We start from the raw sequence: 24822 nt of genomic DNA, 5'->3' as shown, positions 1-24822 counted from the left end.
AGTGAATGTTAAACACCACGCACTGCTGGGCAGGTGTATGATTTTGCAGGATTGGAGCCCGCATCCAGGAGTAATTAGCAAGACTGTGCCAATCTTCAGTCCATGTACTGGACTGCTGGGCCTGATGCAACAGCTACACAGTAGGATATCGTAATTAGCAGAGCTGCAACACACTGAATAATTGGAAAGATAAGGAAATGCCACTGAAGTTTATATAAGGGAAAAAATTTCCTTAGATCTAGACAATCTCGTGTCACCATGAAACTTAAGGCTCTTCTTTCGCGGGGGTGTGGTGGAGCACAGGTATTAAAAAGTGGTAATTTCCTTGTCGCTGTGATGGAGCCGTCATGACCGGAGAAGCGAGGAGGGCCTAGGGGCAGCGCCCGAGCCCCTCTGCCAGGGCAGCCGGCTGCGGAGCGGGGCGGGAGGGCCCCCAGCTGCCCCCAACCCCAGGCAGCCCCGCTGCCGCCTCACCGGGCAAAGGCCGAGGCCGAGGCCGAGGCCGAGGCCGCACCGCCCCGGGGACGGGCCCGCAGTCCCGCCGCGGCGGGCGGAAGGCGCGGCCCCACCGGGGCAGGCCCGGGCCGGCGGAGCCCGCCCCGCCCCACGGCCGGCCGGTGCGGCACCCACCGCCGCTTTCGCTTTCTCTTCTGCCTCGCCGGAGACCAGCGTCAAGGCAAGCCCCGGTCCCGGCCCCTTCCCCAGCCGCTTGCCCCTCCGCGTCGCGCCGGTCGCCCTCCCCGCTCGCCTCAGGGAGCCCACTCGGCTCTCCGGCGCCCCCGGCCCGGCCCGCCGCCTTCCCGCCTCCCGCCCTCCCCTCAGCTGGCCGCCGGCTTCCCGCTCCCCCGCGCCTTCTCCTCTCCTGTCCCCTCTGTCCCCAGCTGTGCCCTCTGGCCGGCAGCCCCGGGGCCCGGCCCGCTGCTCGCTACTCTGATCTGACGCCCGGGGTGGAAGAAAGCGGCTTTGCCTCAGCGCTGGAGGCTTGGGCCCTTCAGGTGGCTGCGGTGGCTGCACGACCGTTCCTGAGAGCGGGCAGAGGGGCTGGCAGCGGGACCCGGGGCGGGTGCAGCTGGCAGCGCCGCTTCCCTCCACCCTGCTCGGTGTGGGGCTGCTTCCCTGGGGCGGCCGCCGCGCTCCTCCTCGGCCGCCTCGCTGCCCACCTGCGGCCTGCGCGCTCGTCGATTCGTATTTTTTTTAAAAGATGATTAAAAAATGTATTTGTGTGTCAAAGCCAAATCTAGACCCCCGCTGTCGGGAACTGCTGTTACTCTCAGGGAGCTCAAAAACCTCAGTCAGCGTCCCAGACCCCGGCTGGGGGGGTGCTGGCGACCTCTGAGCTGCCGCAAGGTCAACAGGGTGGTTTTCAAGTTAGATATAAACATGTACTCTTCTGAGTAAATGTGTTATAAAAGCAAGTTTAACCTGCCTAAATATGGGGAAAGGGCAGGAATCGCTGCTGCTTTTCCTTATAAAAACCCAGAGCTGGAGTTGGACGAGGTGGCTCAGCGCATCCCGCCGTCAGCGAAGGTGGGCATCCCACGCTGCCTTCTCCGCTGCTCTCCTTGCCCTGCGCTGAGCTGGCGCACATCATTGTGCTATCAGAAAAATTACTCCTTTCTTGTAGTTTTCTGCCGGCTTAATGATCTTAATAAACTTCCTGAGTGGGCAACTCAGTACATGGAAGAAGAAGAGAGAGAGACCATTTTTTCACCAGGAAAAAGTCGTTAGATCAACTCAGCCTTGTTGTCTAGTGGTGCCCTGTGTCGCTTTTCAGATGAGTGAAGATGTTCCAAGCTTACACTGGAATAACAAAGAAAAAATATTGGCTGAAATACAGCAATTAGTATAAGAGGCTTCTTTATGTAATGAAAATACCTTTTAATTTCCAAGAAACACTTCACAACTGTTTTTTCCCCTAACAACTGTACACATGTATTAATTAATCATGAGAATAATATAAAATTCATATTAAGTGTTGATATAGACAAAACGGAAAAATGAGAACCTGAGATCCCATCCGTGGAAGATAATACAGGGTATTTTCTCTTATGCGCATTTGACTGTGTATATGCAAATGAAAACACAGGAGCTCTCTGGGTGTCTTGGTACTGGATAGGATTGCAGTTACAAATATTTTTATGTTAGTTGTCCTTGCTTTTTTCTCAACATACTTCTTTCCAGACGATGGAAAATTTTCTGGGAATTAGTTGTAAGACCTTTCACCATAAAATGATTTTTACTTTTGTTCTTACCTACATTTTTGAGAGTGGTATTAGACAAGTCACTTTTGGTAACTGCCACAAGGTGATACATAGGGCTGAGCATGTGCAATATCATGCTAATTCAGGGCCAGAAATCTATAGCCACTCTTACTTGATAAAGTATTATACAGTATAACTGACTAACAGCTCACATGTTTAACAGCTTTAACGGTTTGGTTTATAGAAGTATTTCTAAAATGATAGTGTTCATTGAGGGACACTTAAATTCTTGTACTTTTATATGTAGATGTCAGGAGATCAGCACGTTGATCACTCTACTCAAGAGAGAGGTGACGAAGATCACGGTGATGTATGTGATGCAAAGCCAGACAGAAGTACCAGATTCTCACTTTTTGGAAAGTAAGTTACTACTTTTATTCCTGTTATTGTTGTATCAGCTGTCATACTACCCTTCTAATGGGATTTTGGTGTTCAGTTTGCCATGTCCACAATGTCATAGATGGTCTGGATACGGAGATGGTTTTTGTTGTATAGGTTTAATGTATCTGGTCTGTACCTTAAAGCAACACTCTATAGTATCTCCCTATAGGGAGACCTATAGTATCTTCCATAAGATTTATTTGGTAGTCAAGAGACCACTAAGTTCATTTAGCATCAATTATAGTCCCTCATCTTAAACATTGCCCTTTGGTGGAGCTGGGAATTAAATATACCATTAATTATCTGTTTTACCGCATTCAGCCCAGCTAATCTCCTGCATCACTGAAATCCCCTGCTGACTATTTAAGTTAGTTTAAAGCCTGGATGTGCCATCTAGGTTGTAGCACAAAGAAGCCTCACTGAGTATAGAGACGTAACCCATTACAGAATAAATTAAAAGCCTTTCATTTTAAAACATAGTAGTCTCACTGAAGCATAAGCTTACTTTCATTAAGTGTATAGGAAGCAAGAACTATGTACTGCTTGTCTGTACTCCTAAGAACACTAGATAAATGTGACTGAAAATGCAAAAGATGAAAAATGAACATGCAAAATTTGCAAATACTATTGAATGTCAGCAAACGGCTACTTCATATTGTGAACTTCATGGATTTCAAGAGAGTTTATTAGAGGTGTTTATTACAAAGACTGTTGTATTTACAGAGAGGTTTTGATTTTTTTTTACTATTGGACATTCACATTCAAGTGAATAGTATAATTCAGAGAAAGTACATGGAGAATATAATTTTATTTCTGCTGCTTATGCGAGTCTAATGGGGGTAACAATTCTGTGAGAGAAGTGAAGATGCTTTAGTCTTAGAAGACTTTTGACATGCTCTTAAGCAAATCACTTTACTTTCTCTGTCTCATATCATTCCTCAAATATGTTTTATGATGTGTATGTATATTATTAATTTTAACAGAATCACGTCATGCAAAATAGACAATGTAACATTTGTTTCTAAATCTTGCCAAACATTTTTCAAAGGTTTCTTTTAAACTTTATGTGTGTTTTAATATCTGAATTGCTCGTCTTCATAAGAGGTGATATGCTAATACTATTATTAAATTATGCAACTCAAAGTTAATCATTCCTGAAGGAAAGGCAATAATCAGCATTTCTATCACTTTTTTCCTATAAGAAATTTTTCCAGTAGTTTGACTATGCATCAGTTTGAGGCATTCATCTTTCAGAAACTCCATGAAGAAACAGCTTGAAACATTTTTCTTTAGAAGTAAAAAATTCCTCAGATTAAATATGAGGTAATTGAGCAAATTCAGCTTAGATTTTGTAGAAAAATATAAGTCTGAGAAACCTATTAGACTTTCTTGAAGAAGGTGATGATTGCCTAAAGAGGAATGAGCTGGTTGACAGCAAAGGTCTTAAAAATCCAAGCATAGTGGCAAGGTCTTTCTTTGTCTTATAGAAACTAAAACTCTTTTGCCTGAAGGAAGATAGGAGAGGAATGTGAGAGGATGAAGGAAAATGGGATATGATCTAAAATAGTGACTGTAATGGAGGAGAAAGTAAATAGACAATGATCGTTCTTTGTGCCTCACAGGAAATCTAGGGGACATCCAATGAAAAGTTCATGCAGTAGGTTTAAAATAACCGGTAAGATGTAATTTTCACATAGTGCAGAATACAACTGTAGAACTTAACTTAAAGTCACAAGATATGCAGATGTCAAGATTTTAGATGAGTTCAGAAGAGATTAGATGTATTTGTGGAAGAAAAGTCCAGTGGGAATATTGATGTTAAAATCTTTGGTGCAAGATGTTCCTTAATCAGGTTTCTGTGAGAATATATTCTGTATCCAGTTTCTTTTGTTTCTTTCTCAAAACTCATTACTAGTCAGTACCAGATATGAGGCTAGATATACTTTTAGTTGGAATGAGCATGGCTCTGTGTCTTGATTGCCAAGGCTTCATTTTGGCAACATGAAATTAGTACCTGTAAAATAAGATGTCTAGAAAGCTTTAGATTGACTACAATTTTATTGTCCCTTGTTTTGTTTTAGCAACCCGGTTTTTACCAGCTGTGCAGTACTTCCAATGAAATTCTACATTGTATTTCATTTATTATTGCTTAAAATATATAAGCTCAATAGCAAACCAAGTAACTTGTATTGTTAAATAAGCACATTAATTTTAATTTAAGAGAACAGAGAACAGTGAGAAACTGAATTCAGAGCCATGCAGAAAGACCAGCTGTTTCCAGTAGCTTCACAGCTCCAATTCACCATTCTCTGGCTGTGACTAGAGATTTATCTAGCAAGAGCAGTAAGTAGAAATAAGTGAAAATCTTATTCACTGCAGGATATTTCGCTCCAAGAAGTCTGTGGGCCTGCTTTACCATTGAGGCCATGAGGCTCAGAACAAGCCACAGAGTGGGCAGGTTCTTCTGGCTGCACCACAGTTTAGGGGAATTATCATCTATGTATTTCCTTTTCTTTAAAAAAGTGCTAGTGCTTAGTTAATGTTGGTGGGGAAAAACTGTTTGGTGGGGAAAAGAGTTGAAAAAAAATTAGGTTTTGAATCAACATCTGCCGGTCGTATTTGGTTTAGGGGTTTTTTAGCCACTAGATGGCAGGAGGGTATAAATTTTGTTTACTGCAAAAACATGAACAAAAATTAGGGAGCGTTGCGGTTGAGCAAAAAGTTGTTTCAGAAAGCAAAAATAGCAGGATACACTCTGGCAAGCCTGTGTGCAACAAATTCTAAAACAAAGATTGAGGTGAGGATTTCAAACATGTATTTTAATTCTTTTTGTGATAGCTAGAAACTAATAGAATTTTTCCATAGAAATTTCTCTTTTCTATGCTACATGTGCTCCTGTTACACTTTCGAGGCTTTAAAAATAGTCTCACTTCTCCATGGGATGATTTACTATCTTCATTTGGCATCTTTTGTCTTTTATTGGGGAACTCTGTTAGGGAGATTGATAGCAGCAAACCCATTTTGGCATCCAGGAAATATAATGTAACATGAAACAGAATAAAATTGTGGTTCCACTGTATTAAGTACAGCTAAGATTTCCCTTACTCCTAATGAAAGTCGTTTTTTTTTTTTAAAAGCTGCATCTGAAAATTCCCAAGGCTTGATAGACTCGCACTTGTGCCCTCAGTAATCATGACTGTTTGTGGGCTTCAGTGAAGAAGCATGATGCAGAGGAGGGCGGTTGTTAGTAGTGTCTAGGTACCAGCTTTATTCTAATTTAATTGTATAGAACCATTTGTCCCCTTGTTACTTTTATCTACCCCAGTCCTACTCTCTTGTTTTACAGCCAATATTCCCCTTCTCATCTGGAAACAGAAAAAGTAATTTAAATATATATTTAAGAACTCTTACAAATACCTGGTTACGATTGAAACAGTGTGATTCTGTAGTGCCCTTAATGCAGAAACATGAAATACATTGTAAGAAAACCCCACTGAGGAATCTGAGAGGCTTGTAGGTTACACTGACATATAGTCACCAAGAGTACTTCAGCTGTTCAACACTGCAAACCCAAAATATCCGTAAAGTATTTATTTCTGCCAAGTCAGGCCACTATAAAGTTTGAGACTTTTCATTTTAATTAATTTGAAAGTTTGCTGGAAACATCAGTGTGTATCTTGCCTTCTGTAGTTCAATAGTTATGATGCTTATGTAGTTACAATATCTACCACGTTTGTAAACTAGTATTTAGGTCAAAAAGATTCATGGATATATAGGTTTTCTTTTCATTTGCACAGTGGTTTTTTGGGTTACAGGGCATCAAAGTGGGGAAGCACAGATGTTACCAAAGCTGTCTATTTTAACTTCATGACCCTTGTCTCAGTATAGCCATGTTTCTCAAAATAAATAGCTTTGTCCTTCAAAGAATAAGTATTCATTTTTGAGACTAAGCCTCAGGTGAACCTCAGCTTTGGAGCTGTAACAGGTGTGGGAAGTTGTCTTTGTTTCAGCTTTGCTCTTCTGTTGTTCTTCTGTCTTTTGGGGAGCTATTTTCCATCTGCTTTTGATTACCAACAGCTTATTTTTACTTGGTTTGTAAGAAGCTGCTTTGCAGGTAGAACTTTATGAAGAACAGTTTCAGAGTGATGCAGATGCATATGTTTTCCAGAGTTGCCCATTTTGTATTTTTTGGGCCATTTGAAAACACTGGGCCTGATCTTATAAATTAATTGCTTGCTTTGTAGAAAATTACTACTGCTAGCACCATATGCTTATGAAGAAATTGTATTGGCTTCCACTGCATGAATGTGAGCTGTTCCTGCCTTGAAATTAATGTGTTCAAATCCAGATGATGCCTTGAATGATACCTCATCTATTTTATCATAACTTTTACAGTTTTAAAATTAAAAATACAGTTCTGTTACAAGTTTTTCAGTGACAGACCTTTTGAAAATAAATATTGCTAAGAAAAGTATCTCCTTTATACTTAGATAGAATAAAAATAGCATGTTACTTTAAAACAAATAACAGCTGATGAATCATTATCTGAAGTTATGCTCTGGGCTGCAACTCAGAGGTCTGAGCTGAACTCTTGGTTCAGCCTCACATTGCCTTTACGTCTCTAAGCAAATCACTGTGTGCCTTAGTCTATCCTGTAATGATCTTTCCTTTTACTATCATAACTCCAAAGTCTAGCACAATATAATTTAATTTTGTTTGGAGTTTGTGGGTTCAGCTTTGCACAAGCTAAATATCAGTGTATTTTCCCCCAAAGACCTGAACATAAAATTTCAGAAGCAATAGGTTCTGCCATCTATAGTCTGTTCAAGTTAATTCCTACAAAGACAATAAAGAGATTTTAACACAGAGCAACAGGATGTTTCATTTTCATTACCCTCTTTTAAGCCAAAGGGTTTTTTTTTTAATTTTTTGTTATTACAGTTTTTGTTAGATCTGGAACTCAACTTCTGGAGAACATTGCAGGAGTATTTAACAATTAGTGAGAATTGTGGTTGGTGCTTGTACTTTCCCTTGGACGCTTACTGGATGTACCATATAGGAAATGACCAAGTATCTTGAAATAGTATCTAGTCTAAAGTGTAAGAACTCATTAATTCACAGTCAATATTTGTTTCTAGTATCCTTAGAGACTTTATCTTGTGAAGCACAGCAAATACTGGGTTATCGATGAACTGTATCTGTAGCAATCACTACAGTGAGTCAAGTATCCTAATTCCTTTTTAGTGTAGTAATTTATTTCCTTCATTACAACAAACTCTGGGCTGTCATCATACAAAATTTGGAGGAAAGCTATTATGTAGTGTCACTTTTAACCTTTCAAAGGAATCAAAACCAAATTAGGCCAAATTTATAATAAACCAAAACTATTTAAGGGTAAATATATAGGAAATAGTTCTATGAATTAGAATACAAAGAGGTTTTGTATACTGTGCATGTTAATTGGCATTATTTTCTTAGAAATATTCATTGTGTAAATATTGTAGTAATGGTGGAGCAGGTTTTGAGAGAAGGAAGAAAGATGTATTACAAAGTAAAGTCTGCTGTCCCACCTCCATCTCAAGATCTGCTGTATTTTCCTACACCCTTACATAGGAACAGTGATAGAATCAGAGCGACAGGACCGTGTTTTCCACTTGTCAGCAAAGGTAGATCAGGCCTGCATGACCTCAGCTTGCAGGGTGATAGCTATGAGGGTTTGAATAGCCCCATAGAAAAGTCCAGCGTGACCCACTGCTGACACGTGCGAATCTTTGGGCCTGAACACAGAGAGCATCCTGTTTCACTCTCCAATGTAACCCTGAGCATGGTGGGCTCCTAGCGTTAGCAAAGAAGATTAGACTAGCTCTTGAGGACAAGCTGAAGCTGTTTTCAGATGCAGTGTGGAGTACCATTTGATGATGAGCCAAGGTACTGTAGAATGTTATTTATCTCCATCCTTCTCTGCCACCTGTTTGGAAATCTCATGAATGAATACCCTAAAAGAGTTTCAGTGCTTGTATCAAGCTAATTATAATTCTACTGGCAGTTTGCAATTGCTGATCCTAGCCAGAGTGTTCTCTGAGAAACGGTATTTGGAGGGGCTGCTCTATTTTGAGTCATTTTCCAAGCAGTCCATGTAGCAATATATATACCTGTTAATTGCTCTTAGTATCTGTGATAGATAAGAGAGGCTTCATCTCTTTTTTCATATAATTGGCAGTTGCCTGTGTACATTGTATTGCCTAGGATATGATCATGATCATTTCAGTTTCCAGAACACCAGTGGAAGGTATGTACGTGCAGGTTTTCTAGAAATGAGCAGAAAGCCTTTCAGCAAGCAACATTCTTTATTTGTAAAATTTTACGTTTTGAATGTTATTTGAATGTTATGTTGCATACAATATTGTGAGGCCTGCACAGCAGATAACATGCAGCTAATTAGGAAGCTGAAGATGAATTACAAATTGATGGTTGAGAGTTTAGAACTTACTCTGTTTTGGTCCTCTCTGCTGCAGGAGTTATACCACAAAATTGTCATGTAGGTTGTAAATGATACTTAAAATATTAAGTGCACCAAGACTCGGATACTGCTACCCGTTTCTTTTTTTTCCTCTCTTGTCTTTTTTTAACCGTTGAGAAATGTGGACAATATTAGACATGATAGTCTGTGTTGAAATTATTTTTACAAAGTGTAGCTGGCTTAGCCCCAGTGCGCTTTGTCTGCTTCATTTGTATGTAATAAATAAAATTGCAGCCATGGTTTTGATTTGAATTATGTTGAGGCCATCACTAACACATAGTTGAGAGGAAGACATATTTAGATGTAACTATCAGAACTCCAAAAATATATATATATAATATACAAAGTATGCCAGAAGTTGTAGGCTGAGGCTTGCTCTTTCAAACAGCTCAACTCCTTTCATTACACAGTGAGTTTCCCGTTGCCCTGGACTGTGTTTCTCTGTTTTCCAAGTTCTTAGAGAAGATTCTCCCTCCTAATCGGAGAAGGGTCTGAAACTAAAATGGGACAAAAAAGCTACAAGAGTGGCTCAGGGTCTGAAAAATGTTTTATAATGAGGGATTTAAAGTGTATTTAGTTCCTCTAACTAAAGTTGAAAGAAAATTTGCTTGTACTATACAAATACATAGGTGATGGAAGATCAGAAGATAGGAGGCACTTTTTGTAAGCAAAGAATTCATAAATGGATCCAATGGATCCATAAATGGATCTTTTAAAAAAAGGTTGGTTATAAATCTAAAAGATATTGCGCAGGTTACACAGAAGCTGCAGGTTTGTAGAAACTACTGAATAAGGGTTTGTGGCTTGCTTTGCAAGAGATCAAATGAAAAGTGTGCTCGCACTCAGGTGAGTCAGTTACTGCAGTTAGCATGTTGCAGCTCACTAGTTGATTTTTGTTCATCTCTGAGACTGTTGGAGTTGTGAAGCTTTGTGGTAGGTGAGGCCTTACTGTGATTCAAGCTAATACACTTTAGATTGTGGTTTCAAAGGAACATACAAATAGCCATTGCTGTAGTTCAACTGAGTAGCTGCGATGTGATAAGCTGTGATATCTTGACTGTTAAGCCAAGGTCCCAGAGGTCTCTAGGGCTATAATATACTTCAGGGAAATGCCATATTCTGTGGACTGCAACCCTGTCATTTTTGCGGTTGATGTTAAATAGTCCTGTGCAGGCACTAGCAGTTTTATCATTTCAGGGAAGCTAATGTGCAGTAACCAAAGATAGGAATTTGCTTCTGGACTGAGATCCACTGTAAACCTCCATAGTGGACAGTAAGAATGCCTTTGTTTCAAGCATTTTTTTCCAGGAAGCATGTGGCAGTAAGCTACTTCACACGCTCTGGACCTAAACGTTGTACAGATGTACAAAATAGTGGATTTTAAATTCATTCTCTAGTTTACTGTACATGACTATCCCCCTGGAAAGAAGCCATGAGATCTGCAATTGTTTTATGAAATAAGTTTCTTTATGCTCCATTTTGTAATGGAAAAACTAAGACCAAGAGATATGGAGTTACTTTCCCAAAGTTATTTAATAACAGAAGCAGGATTCACACTTAGTTCTCGATCCAGAGCACAACTCGGTGGCTCATAGTGGATAACAGAACATATCCCCCCAGTTGAGCATTTTGATTTGTTTAATACTTTTCATCAAGTTAACTGAGCAAAGCATAGCTAGCATATAATCTTAATAAATATTTTTATGGCTTGTGTTCTACTGTTGCAGGTGATATAGCATGGTACAGGAAACTTAGGGAAATGCCAGGATTTCTTTAAAAAAGTAAAAAACATTTTATTTTGTGAATTTTCTGCAAAATCTGTAACAGTACTGCTACATATGTCGTAGCAAGAACAAAAGTAGGTTTTTAATATGATACTGTTTTATTGAAGTCCTGTCGGGCAAAGAGTTTTTTAATGATAGCTTAGGTCCCTCCTGGATCTATTATTATCTTAATAAAGTGCAAGGAAATAATCCCATTGTTTACCTAACTACTTTCTTTCAAGACTGCTACAGCAACATTTTCCTTTCAAAATTAGTGTGTTTACAGTTATAAGGAGGGATTGGGACACGGGTTTCCAAAGAAACAAGAGGTACTGTCTCCATTAGCTTCCTAGTTTCAGGTTCATTCAAGCAAAAGGCTTTGCCTCTGGTGACTTTTAAACTGGCTTTGCTTGGTCCGCTGACAATATAATTCCAAAGATGTCCTTAAGAAGTCATGAACTAATTGGCAGTTCAAAAAGCAGCTGGAGGCTAAATAATTACTATAGCCCTGATCTGGAGAACAGTTACAAACAGGCATTATTTTACTGCCTGACTAGTCTTGTTGCTTTTATTAGGCCTGCTCCCAGGAGGAAAGTGGGGTGCGATCATTAGGGGCTGTGGTGTTCGAGTAAGCACACTTGCCATTTCCCTTTATTCCACCCCTTCCCAAAAATGACTTTCAAGGTTTAGGCACTTCAGCAGAGTAGTATATGAAGATGCAAGGGTTGCACAGACTTTATATGTCATTGATAAATATGAACTTTAGACTCCAGTATTATCAGTTTGGCATGCTTCACCATAATTTAAAATTTCTTTAACAGACAAAACAAGACCGTTAGAGGGAACAGAAATCTAGGACTGTTGGGCTGGTTTTTGTGTTTTAATGTTCTGGGAGGTTTTTTGTATTGTGGTGTTAATGTTTGCTATTCTAAATTGCAGCTGTCAGTTTTCATGCCTTTTGTGTAAGACATCTCTTTGCCATAGTAAGCAATATAGGTGAAATAATGCTTACATGCTTTTTGGGGAACTTTTATGTTCAGTTTTGTAGGACCGCTTTTCTTCTCTCTTCTAAATGAACACTTCCTATTATGTTGAAAAGATTCTGACTTTAATATTAGAAATTTTTTACATTTTCTTTTGACATTTAGCTGGAGCATATTTAAAAATAGCCTTCTAAGGACTGGTTGTTTTGTTGGTGCTAGTCTATCAAAGTCAGCGGTCATTTGCTGGTAACTCTTATCAGAGAAACTGAAAGTGCGCAATATTTGCTTGAACTTCCTCCTATGTAGTTAGTATTGCCCCTTTTTCCTCAGGAGATTTTTGCTTCAATTGTTAAGCTGTTTTTCAGTTTATCTACTGCAACATAATTTGGAAGCTTGAGCAACCTTTGTTCAAAAAAAGATTGTGAAGGATAGTATTTATTTTCTTGGTTTACAATTATATTTAACCTCTTGCAAAGGAGTCCTTGGTAAAGTGTTATCTGTCAGAAAAGAGAGAGATGGAAATTGCACCTGCCATTGGAGTATATTCAGGAGAAAAAATTTGTGAGCCCATAGCGTGTGACAGTCAGGTTGGAAACAGAACTGAGATCTCCCAAATGCCACTGTCTTCTGCAGTGGCTCCTGCTGGTTTTTATCGTAGGCTTCACTTAGCATTCTAGCATGCTGTCTTCTTTAACGTGTGACCCAGGATCACACCATCAAATGCAGTGTAATACAGTTTTAGTATTTGGTCTAGCCCTTATGGTTAGTGCTTAGTCTTTATCCTATATAATTTATGCTTTCTGATTTTTAACAGTAAAGGAATATTCATTTTTATAAAAGACGATTCAAGTAGTGACACATTCTTCTTGTCCAGAAATGTTGCTGCTCTGCCAACCTGATGCAATATTAATGGGAAAAGTCAACAGGATAATCTATTATTTGCATGCAGCTCTAAATCTGTGTGACACTATCAAAACGGATCTGACAAAGAACAAAGAGTCTGCCTTAAAGAACTTAAGATCTAAAAAGCTCTAGTCAGGTTTAACAAGTGTCTTTTGCTTGTTATTGCCAATAGGTTTCATGAGAAAAAAAAAAATTCAAAGAGGGGAGAGTGTACAGTAATTAGAGGTATACTAAATATGGTGAAATTAGACTGGATAAAAGTATTAAAGCTGGATAAAAGTATTAAAGCTGGCAGTTCGGAGAGAAGGTTATGTAGGAATAAGAGATATTAATGCATGATCATCAGAAAGCATCAGATATATGAATAGACCACTAATTATTGAGGCTAAGGTAGAAACATAGAACAAAACATTGAACCTTGATTTGTCTAATTTATGAATTCTGTTTCCTATTCACTTCTTTTGGAAGAATAACTCTGAATTGGTCTCCAGCACACTCAGTTTAACTGCACATAGCTTGGTGACGCTTTGTGAATTCAAACACAATCCTCTTTGCATTTTCATTGCTTCCTGTCTATCCTTTAACTACCTATTTAAAAAAAAAAAAAAATCCAATCCAGGATTTTTCCCCAGGAGAGCAAACATAGCATTTGTGATGAGCAGTAGTCGCAAACATCATTTATACTGTACATGCAATAGTGGAAGGAGTGGGGGTTTTTAGGCAGAAAGAGCAGCATAGAGCCACACAAACTGCATAAAATTAAATTGGCAATATAGGCTATGTAAATTCCTTCAGACGCCTTAAAACTAATGTATTGTCCCATACAATTACTCCACAATATTGTAACTCAATGGGGCATTTATTCAAATGAAGCCTTTAAAGAAGTCCCCACATGTAAAAGTCATGAGGGAAACATCTAAGTTGTTTGTAATAGAATAAGGAGCATTGCAGTTTTAAGGTACCTTGCATCCCACAACATTAAGTGTATAAAAGTTCTGGTGGATGTTGATGGATTACCTGAGAAGATTTGTACTGTGGACTTTATCACTGTACCACTGCTATAATCTTCTTGCCTGGACTCAACAGAGAGGCTGACAATGTGATGGAAACTAGAATAAAACTATTCTCCAATGCCAAAAAGCATGGGGACTCCAGAAGAGATCCTGAGATGATGTGTTCTGTGAAGATAGCATGTTTTTAAGGCAATTTTCTTTTTAACGGAAACCTGTTATCAGTCATTCAAAAATGATATATGATTGTACAGTGTATTAAAGAAGCATGCCAGAGTAAAAACTGTCACAATGTTGGGTGATATTCCTTATCAAGTAAAGCCCAAATTTACTGAGCTTCATGGAGCAGGAGTAAGACAGAGCTCTCTTCTTTTGTGTGTATGTACTTTGAATAGAAATTAAAGTAACCAGCTTAGCCTTTTCCACCCACCTCTGAATGTCAACTTCCTTAAATTGAATAGTATCATATTTGTAGAATTTTTTTATCTGCTTACATTTTTCAGTACAGCAACAAAGTCCCTAACTTTCCTGGGAGAGAAGGGGACTATAGCTGTTTTCAAAGCCCAGATATCCCTCTGTAATATCATTTTTAGAGTTCACTTTGATTAACATGTTAATTTCCTCTTAGAAAAGCAAACAAACAGGAAAAAAACAAACAGGAAACTCCTCCCATCCTGTGACTGGGAAGTGATGACTGTGAAATTTGTCTTTATTCATCTAATGGTCTGCCTGTAAGGCTATTTAAGTGACTTCCAGGGAGTGCTGTGTCTTCCGTGAGCTAAGTATCACATTGCTTTTAAGGCCAAGCAACTCATGTTTTCAGAAGAGCTCTATTGTCTGTCGGTTACTACCATCCTCTTTTTAAGCACAGTTAATGTTGAGGTTTAGTAAATAGATTAGTGTAACAGTTTCTACCCTAGAGATTGCACTTTCTTCTTAATGTTTCCCTTTCATCCACTCTTCTCTTGAGAACTTTCCCTGCATTATGCTGGTACTGTTCAAGGGGAGTCCCTGTAGTTACAGCAGACCAGCTTTCTTAGAGCAGAAGGTTTTTTTACAGTCGCTGGCCTTTAGACCTTGCAGAGGCAGGCAGTACCAGACTACAGAGCTGACATTAATTATGCAATGTGATGGAAAGTGAAGACCCTCCCCATGGAAATATATCACACTACGCTTGAAGTTAAGCAGCTGGTTCTCGCTGAAACACTTGTTACTCTGGAGGGCTGGCAGACCTGAGCCCAAGAGCTTGGCTGTAGCAGGTGGGAGAGATGATGAGAGACTGCAACGCTCAAGGAAGCCATTCCCCTGCACATGGATTCTTAGTATGTTGGTATATCATACTTGTATATGGTAGCAAAGAAAGTGCAGGAAGATGCCAGTAGAAAGGAAGCCAAAGGAGAGGAAATCTCAGCTGCTAAGGGACACTGCTTTCAGTAAAATTGTTATTGAAAATAATCTTTAGGTATAGATAAATATTAACAGTGATATTTTTATCCTTAAATCTTGATATCCCTACATACTGAAATCATAATTTACCCAAAGTGTAACAGAAAAGAAAGTTTGTTGTGATAATTAGCGGTCCTTTAGACAACCAAGTTCACTACTGGTGCAAGTGATGTATCTCCGTTGACTTTGACAGAATTTTAGCCACTCATGGTGATAAGAAATTTGGCCTTTACTATTTAAAAGTTCAATAACAAAATGAAAAATAGTATGGGAAACTTTAATTTTATATTTGAAAAGTGAGAAGTTGATAATAATGATTTTCCCAGGGTTGACACTGATTGAGTCTAGATTTGATGAAGTCACATTCCCAGACATACTGTTGTCAAGCCTAAAGCCTGGATTTAGAGGCACAGTAAGGGTGAAAATGTGCAAGCTATATGAGAGTGCCAGAGTGGAGTTTCAATTTTGCTGCACTCTTGACCGAAGGGAGAGAACATGAAATATGTGAGAGCACTGATAGGAAGAATATTTCTGTCTAAGGGAAAGATCAGTGACCATGAGCAGAGTGAGGAGTTACAGCACAGTTGTCATTAAAAGCTGAAGAAAGAGTAAACAGTCATAAAATTCAGGTTTCTATTTAGTCTGGGCAAGTTTGAATCCCAGAAGAGGGAAATTAAAGACACTGGATGTCAAAGAAGCAGAATGAAATAAAACTGAGGGCAAATAGTTTAAAACATTTTATAATAGCACATAACTAACCTGTGGAAACCCTTTCAGAAAATATGATGATTAGAAAGCTTAGTAAAAACAATAGCAGTAAACATTTATATTAACATGTGTCCAGTTCAAAGCTTACAAAGTAAAAATTTAGCTGGAAAGCTTTAGGCTTAGTCATAGGCCAGCCTGTCACTGACAGGGCATTTCCCTTAAGGACTGATTGTTATGTATTTATTACTTTATTAATCATTATTACAAGGTCTGATTTAGCTTGTTGAAACCGAAGAGTTGGACCTTATACTGTCGGTTTAGTTCAGTCAGGCAATTCCCATATTGCGCTATGTTGGCACAGAAAACAGAATCTTCAAAAAACAATTTCTCCCTGGACTGCAGGCCCGGGATATGTAGAATCCACAACCTTTGCTTCCTTATTCGTTCAGTTTGGACAGATACCAAAAGATTTCTGGAACTTTTTGTTGTCTTCCAGTAAAGAAATTATAGGCGTAACCCTACAAAGCATGCTGTGATTGCTTAGTATCTCATTAGCCTGGTCAGCTTGGGAGGAATCATTAGAACAAAACCATACTATCGTCTGTAAAGGAATGGGGAAAAGATACGAGTTATGTGTACTACTGTGCTGACGAGGCTTGTCTGGGACATTTGACATTGCCCGGCATAGAGCTGCTGGTGTACTTTTGGGAATACCAGCAGTAGTAGCTACATCCCTTAAACTCGCAAGTATTTCTGCATGAATGAGTGCAAACTATTGAACTCGGAAGTGGGGTGGTTTCAGAGAAGTTGCCTGGCTACATTATTATGCCACTTCAACCCAGCTGCTATTTTCAGTGAGGCTTTTTGTGGGGTAACGTGGCTACGTGACTTCTGGACTAGAATTAGATCACTTCTGGCATTTTAGGAGAGCAGGCAGTGCAAACGTGATACCGTACTGCTCATGTGGATCTGTCCCCAGTATGCGCGACTGTTCATGGGTTGGACATGAACAGAAATTTGTGTACAATCCCCTTGAAAATATCCTATTGTGTGTTAGTCGTACAGCTTTTTTCGGAAGTCAGTGAAGATGGATAAATCTGTAGAAACTTGAATCCAGTGTGGACTGAGGAAATTAGCCTCTTCATCAACCTGAGTGGTTATTTGTTGGTTTGAAATTTCTTTCTCTCTCTTTGCCAGAGAGCTGTCTAGTCATGTAGGACCAGGGGGAATTTTAGGCTAAAATAAGAATCCAAGATCTCTTTGAAAGTCAAATGTAATATTAACATCATACAGCTGTGGATAATTCTTTAAAATGGTTAAAATCTTTTCTTGAGGCAAAACATATTTAATTATTGCTCCCAGAGCCCTCAAGAAGCAGTATGCAAGGAGAATACCAATACTTGGGATTTGCCAGAAAAAGCTGTACTTCCAGCGTATCAGACAAAATCCTTAAGTAGATATGATTCAATATCTTTTTATGCAGTCTCTCAGAGAAGTCTAAGAGAGGAGATGATATTAGGATGGTCACATTTAAATAAGTACAGAGGAAGCCTGCCAGGTGCAGCTATTTAATTTGGCCCTTTGTAACAGAATATGAGGACACTCAAAGATAAGAAAAAGCTGTTTTAAAATTGAATTGCAGTAGCATTTAAACACGATGAATCATCTAGAGAAGGTTTGTTATAGTTTCCAATTAGTCTTGTCCTTTAGTAATAAAAAAGAGGACACTTAAAGCTAAAAGACAACAATTGTTAAATCAGGTAGGTAAGTAAGTAGATTACCTAAACAACATTTAATCAATTCGCAGCAATCTCGTGTCTACAGGCTATTATTGAAGCAAATAGCTTAGTAATTCTTTAGAAAGATGTCAGAGTGAGAATAGTGAAAGTACTTAAATTAATTGAGATTACAGGAAAAATCTAATTTTGTTAAAAACAAACTGTATTATACAGTTACTTGTGCTGCAAAAGTAGGCTATGTTTTCATCTCAGACATCAGCAATAAATACTATTGGAAGCAGGATGCTTGACCAAATAAGTAAGAGAGGCGCTTATAACTTCTGCCCTTTCCTGAGCGTTGTTTCTAACTGGGCTTGCTCCAAAACTTGCTTATAGTTCTGAGGTTGAGTCAGACCCTTTATAGGCTCTCACTGGCTTCAGTTGTGCTTGAAGAGGTCTTACCAACAACTGAAGGCACCTTCTTGGACCAAAAAATCCACCTCTAGAAGCAAGTACTGCTGTGTTCCTCATGCTTATACTTCAGGTGTGTGTGCTGGCTGTAATTAATCTGTTCTTAATGCTTCATTGAGAATAAATTGGTGAGTGATGTCTGTGCTATCCCTTTGCATCTCTCTAATCCAGTCTAAGACTCCTGCACATAGCAGAAAGGTCAGTACACAGTCATGTTAACAGAGAACAGTTATAGCTTGTTTTGTTTTGGTTTTTGGTTTTGAAGTGACGTTTGGGTATTGATGATTACACTAAAACGTGCTTAGTTTTTTGCATAGATTCAGACTGCTGTTCCGCAGACCAAATTAACACATGACCTGTTCACGTCTATAACGTTTATCAGTAGTAACTACCTACTGCTCAGTCTTAATCTTCAGAGAATTTAGGGATGGTGGTGATTCAAGAAACAAATCCTATCATGCCATTAGGTAAACTGCGTATCTTCTTGTGCTTGGAACAGTTATTAAGGGAGTTCTGTCTGTCCTTCCATGAATTATTTATAGTAAAAGTAAAATAAAAGAACCATAGTTTGCAAAAGGTGACTTCCAGCCTGACTTCATGTTCAGGCCATTTGTTTTATCTGTGGATCAGGATCTGCGTACACTACTGTTGGCTGCAGTTCACTCTGGAGTCATTTTACCATCATCAGAATCCAATTGCATACAATAATCACTTCGTGGAAATCACGAGGTCTTTATGCCTCAATCTGAAATATGAAGGAAGAAAGCAAACATTAGAGAAGAAAAAACATTGGGTAGAGCTGCCCGAATGGTTTGAATTAAGATAAATAGGCACACTGCATGTGACTGGCCACTAACAATAATTTCATTTGATTCACCTAGAAAGAAGAAGAATGGAGAAGAAGAACAGCCAAAGTCCTCTCTCAGTAATCAGTACCGAATTGTTACACCCACATTCCAGTATAATATGGACTACAAGAAAGTTGGCAAATGTATTATTATAAACAACAAAAATTTTGAAGACAAAACAGGTAATGTTCTTCCTTTGATGATACTCGTTACAGACTTCAGAATTTTTATACTTTCATTAATCAATAGGCATTTTATTTTTAGGACATGGAATTTTAATGAATATATTCATCTTTTTTGAGAAATAGTTGTTCCTACAATTTATTCCTGTTCTTTAACACTTTATATTAGAGCGGCTCTTTGCAGCTTCTTGGCAGCATAAGTTTCAAAGAGCATGTCACCTTGCTCTGCCAACTTCAAACTAAACCTTTGTCCCAGAGTTTAAGGCTGTGTTGTTAAAATTTGAACTTTGGCATCTGCAGCCCATGTTATAACTTCTCTGTCCCTGAGCTACAGCTATGAGCTACAAAAGCTAATAGCTGTAGCTGTGCTCTGTTCACACTCCTGCATTTAACTTTTCAGACCATGTACAATTTCAAAGCAGACAGATACTTGGGTTATAGTCAACTTTATAGGTCTTTTCCTATACACTTGGCAGACACACTAAATGAAGTGTTTACTCCAAAGAATTTACATCAGTTTCTTTTATATGGGCATCATAGGGACACTTTTCAACAGTTTTTCCTTGGTGCACTTTATGCATATGTTACACTGCATAACCAAAAGGAGATAGAATCATCCGTAGAGGTCCTATGTTGCAAGGTGCTGGAGGCACGCCAACATTTTTCAGGATACGATATGTGTTAACATTGAACCTTGCATTATTTTACATTAAAACAAATCTTATAATTTATTCTCAATGCTGAGAATGCTGTTAGAGGATTGTTTTAAAATCATGTCACCATGACATTGTTTAGATTTATTAATTATAAACCTAAAAATTTACCTTTGAACATGTGAATTATTTTGAATTGTGTAATGTGCAATCAACCATATTGTTTGTTTTCTGGCAGGAATGGGTACACGCAATGGCACTGATAAAGATGCTGGAGATCTAGCTAAGAGTTTTAGAAACTTGGGTTTTGAGGTTTACATATACAATGACCGAAGTCGTGATGATATGGAAAAATTACTGAAGCAAGGTAAAAATTTAGAATTGTAGAATAATTTAGAGTGGAAAAGACCTTGGAAGTCACTGAATCTACCTCCTGCTCAAAGCACGTCAAATTAGAACAGATTGCTTAGGCCCCACTACATGCAATTTTCTGTATAGGAGGATTCGGTTTCTGAATGGATTAGACTTAATTCCCCACCTCTTCCTCCAACATCAATTCAGAAATACACAGGTTTCTTGTTGTATTAGGTGAAGCGCCTGTCCTGTGTATTAGGTGAAGAGCCTTGTCATATTAGATAGAGTCCAGCCTGTTGAATCCGGTGGGCTAGGCTTGGAGACAAGTGAAGGATGCATTCATGTATTCGAGGTGCTCATCACATTACTAAAAAGTGGGTTGTGTCATCTTTATCCACTCCTTCTTATGCCTTCTGGTAGAGGCCCGATGTATATTTAGTCTCAGAAAAATGTGTTTACTAAATATAATTTTCATATAAAATGTTCCTTCCTTTTGACTAAGAAGTGTTTGATTTGTAGCTGCTGAGGAGAATCACAGTGATGCTGCTTGTTTTGCCTGTATCCTTCTAAGCCATGGGGAAGAAGGCCTCATCTATGGCACTGATGGACCCATGGCTATCAAGAGTTTGACTGCGCTATTCAGAGGAGACAAGTGTAAAAGCCTTATAGGCAAACCCAAATTATTTTTCATTCAGGTAATAGCCCTAAGGTAAATATAGTATCCTACTGCTGCAATGGGGAAAACATGCTACGTTGGTTGTCTGCTCTAGAAGAGCCCTGTAGGTTAACTTACGGAATTTTGCAGGAGGTTTTGTGAAAAAATGTGTTGAGAGAAGTTGACTATGGGTGACTTGTGTTGTTTGTTTTTAAAAGATAATTTATATACAAGATTGACAGTTGTAAAGAACATACTGTCGTTGTAATTTTGTACATGGTTTCTCTTTGTGCTTGGTACTATATGAACTTCAAAGCAGAAAGATAAACTCCCTCTTGTGCAGACAGAGCTGAGGACAGTATGTGGTTATCAATAGAAATAATACTGTCCAGGTCTCTTTGAATAAAGGCTGTCTCTACAAATGACTGCATTCTGCTAAAAGAAGTACTTTTTCTCTCCCTCAGTAGCCTAAAAATTTATATTGCTTTATTGCATTAACATATAATTAATTGTATATTACTTAAGCTTTTAAAGGCAACTGTTTCAAAAGTATTAACTGACATACTATGGGTCTGAATTCTCTTTTTTATCATAGTATTATGTATGTATGGGAGTTGCAGCAGATGTGGTTTTCCCTAGGCTGTTCCATCAATTAATCTTCAACCTCAAAGTGAAAACTGTGTCTATTTTAGACTCTTCGTACTACTGAAGTGATATTTCTTTTAATTATAAGTTTGGAATGGGTACTTTTTTGCCTTTAAAATTATCTTAATAAAGGCAATCAAGTCGTGTTAGAAGCCCATCAGAGTGCTATTTTTTTGCAAGACCTGTTAGTCAAAGCTACTGGTCCAGAGCTGAAACTTACCAACCTGGACTGTGGTCCCAGTGTGCCCTTTAGCTAAACCACAGGATTAAGAGGAAAATAAGAATAAAAGAGAGAAATGGAAAAATGTTAAAAATGCAATATACTTGAAATGGGTATTCAAAGACTGGAACGGGTTGCCCAGATTGTAGAGTCTCCATCTGTGGAGATATTCCAAACCCAACTGGACACGGTCCTGGACATCTGCTGTAGCTGTCCCTGCTTGAGAAGGGGGATTGGACTAGATGATCTCGGGATGTGATTTTGTTATTCTGTGAAAGGTGATGCTACAGCAGTGCATGTCAGGAGCCAAAGACCATGTGTAGTCCACTGTAAAGAAAATGTCCAGAAGCCACGCTGTGCAAGACATATGTAATAATTGAGTGCTGAGGATGACTCTAGACTAGTAAAATTAATCATGGTTAGAATAAGCTAATGCTGACTTGGCACTTTGACAGTCTACTGAGATCCACAGCCTGCAACACCATTACCTCCCTTAACTGTACGGGATGTATATTTTAAAATGGGTAAGCTAGTAACTTTATCACTGAATAATTAGATGTCCCCCAGAATTGCATTTCTGCTTCTGATAATATGCAAAGTACTGCTTAAAACTGCATCCATTAAAAAATGTTAATGAATACCTATTTTTGTAACACCTTGTTTCTCCTTATTGGACAAGTTCTCTTTGTCTTCACTGCTTTCAGGCATGCAGAGGCTCTGAATTTGATGAAGGTATACAAACTGACTCTGGACCTGCAAATGACACTCTGGAAACAGATGCCAATCCAAGATACAAAATCCCAGTAGAAGCAGATTTCCTGTTTGCATATTCCACGGTGCCAGGTAAAGAAAAGGCGGTCAGGGTGGGGATAGAAGCCTAATACTTATGACCCATATTGACTTGATTGTAGACTGGCTCTCATTGATGATGGACATTGATGGACAAAACACTAAGGCCCAGTGTATGTTGGGCCAGTGTGTTGTATCCACCCCTTTTACACTAGGTATAGCGGAAGCAGGAAAAAGCCCAGATTTGGCAGGTGGGAAGACACAGACATTACAGATGGCGAAGGCAGTACTATTTTCTGGGAATCCTGCCCTTCCATGTCCCAGTTTAGTGAGTATGTTGAATATGTGATGAAGGCAGGAAGAGGAAGAGGAACAGTTACAGAATGAAACTTATTCTTAGAGGGGAAAAACATGAAATCTTACTTCTTGCAGTTTCCCAAATGCAAAAATATAGAATGGTACTTTAGTAGTGTGAGGTTTGGAGAGTTAATACACGTTATTCCCCACTTTCATGAAGTAGGATATGTGACACAAGTAATAAGAATTAGACTTTCTGTGTGTGCATTGTTACTCTTTGCTCAGAATCTTTCACACGAATTAGTACATATCTCTCTGCCATGCCATTCTTCAACACAAGATAATAGGAAAAAAGAGGAAAAATAACCCCATGTACTTTCTTATCTTCTTTCCTGTAAGGTTATTACTCCTGGAGGAATCCTGGAAGAGGCTCCTGGTTTGTGCAGTCTTTGTGCTCTGTGCTAAATGAGCATGGAAAACAACTTGAGATCATGCAGATCCTCACACGGGTCAACTATGTGGTTGCCACAAATTTTGAATCACAGTCCGATGATCCACGCTTCAGTGAGAAGAAGCAGATTCCCTGCGTGGTCTCTATGCTCACTAAGGAACTTTACTTCTGAAAGTGTATTTTAATGCAGCCAGTGATGAAAGATCAGGATATGGTTTTGGGTGGAGATTTTATTATAAACTGGAGTAACACATTTTTAATAAGAGAAATATAATTACACTAGATTTTTATATTGTATAAGCTGGGGTATCTGATGAATGGACAATATGCAAGATCTTTGAAGAAGAAATAAATGCTGTGAGCCAACCTGGCAGCTAATACTAATTACTGTATCTTGATTTCCCTTAGTGTGGCTGTCATGATTTATGGCTACTGAAGATGTTCTGAGAGTCACCTACCTGACCCATAAAGGTTTATTCCAGAAAACAGATTGTAAATTAAGAAAAAAAAAAAATAAATCGTGAGACTCCATCTTTTATTTCACTGCTAGCTCATGGAACCGTAACTTCCTCGGGAATTTCAAAAGACCATCATATTATGGGTATGTCCAGTGATGAAACAGTTTGTAGCTATTTAAAAGTGTGTTTCTTAGTCTAATATATTCATTTCCTTTTTATGAACATTATTAATGAAGAGTAATGGTTGCTCTGTGCTTAATCTGGAAGTCAATTTACTTAGTTATCACTCTAGCATAAGATGGATCAATAAAAATCAATATTTGTAGATTATTTCCCAGAATAGTATGGAAATATAACAAATAGAAAAATCAAAATGAAAATCTTTGTAAAACATTGGCAAACTGTAATTGGATGATGCCTTACTAAAGCGCCATTGTAAAGATTTTTGCCTTGCAAATGACAATTACCTCATAGAATGGCCTGAAACAGTGGTATTGCAGTTTTTCTGCTTGCAGAAATAAAAATGTCTGCTTGTTGATTCAGAAGTTTTGAACCAACAGAAAATTAATACCAAGGCTTTGTTATCAAACATTAAAATTTAATGTTGAAATGATAGAATTGTATGGTCCAGTAACAAATGTCTGTTTAGATATAGCTTGTATTTGTGAGGAATTTTGCCAAGACTGGAAATACTTACTTGAATCAGAAACCAGAAGTGCCTTTTTAGTTACTGTACGGTCTTGATTTTGTATTTTGGAGTTATGTCAGTGATGTTTATATTCCTACTTTTTATATTCTTTTTAAAATTGGTAGCTAGCTCAAAAAAGTAAGTTTAATGATTTGGTTAAACTGATAAATGATTAGTTGTTCACTCTTTTCACAGTTAATGTACTCTGTACTCTTTTGAAATCTTCTAAGAAAATAAGTGCATACTATTAAAGCCAAGTTACAAATTATTAAGTTTATTTTCTTACAAATACTGTGGCATAGTGAGGCATATATTTTTTTCATAAGTCAAATTTACAGTTGTTTGAATTAAAGAAATGATTGTTTTATGGATGTCTTGAGAATGAAATCAATAAAGACCTTTTTTTTAATTTCCTATG

At 38.4% G+C, this 24822-nt stretch overlaps 1 protein-coding gene across 1 annotated transcript; it reads left to right on the top strand.

The window, feature by feature from the left end:
* The first annotated feature begins 584 nt into the window (after window positions 1-584).
* On the top strand, window positions 585-24822 carry CASP7 (caspase 7). The gene is made up of 7 exons (XM_082310577.1): window positions 585-676; window positions 2509-2621; window positions 19046-19194; window positions 20086-20214; window positions 20721-20896; window positions 22426-22564; window positions 23207-24822. Exons 2-7 carry the CDS (start codon window positions 2509-2511, stop codon window positions 23428-23430), a joined length of 930 nt encoding a protein of 309 aa, XP_082166703.1. The 5' UTR covers window positions 585-676; the 3' UTR covers window positions 23431-24822.

The sequence above is a fragment of the Platalea leucorodia genome (assembly GCF_965183815.1).
Source record: "Platalea leucorodia genome assembly, chromosome: 4".
In the NCBI taxonomy this organism is placed as follows: domain Eukaryota; kingdom Metazoa; phylum Chordata; class Aves; order Pelecaniformes; family Threskiornithidae; genus Platalea; species Platalea leucorodia.
Note: the sequence above shows the minus strand (reverse complement) of the source record. Positions and strands in the feature narration are given on the sequence as shown.

Coding starts and splice junctions, on each gene's coding strand:
- CASP7 (XM_082310577.1), top strand. CDS start 2,509: ATGTCAGGAGATCAGCACGTTGATCACTCTACTCAAGAGAGAGGTGAC. Junction 2,622..19,045: donor AGATTCTCACTTTTTGGAAA/GTAAGTTACTAC, acceptor TGATTCACCTAG/AAAGAAGAAGAATGGAGAAG. Junction 20,897..22,425: donor CCAAATTATTTTTCATTCAG/GTAATAGCCCTA, acceptor CACTGCTTTCAG/GCATGCAGAGGCTCTGAATT.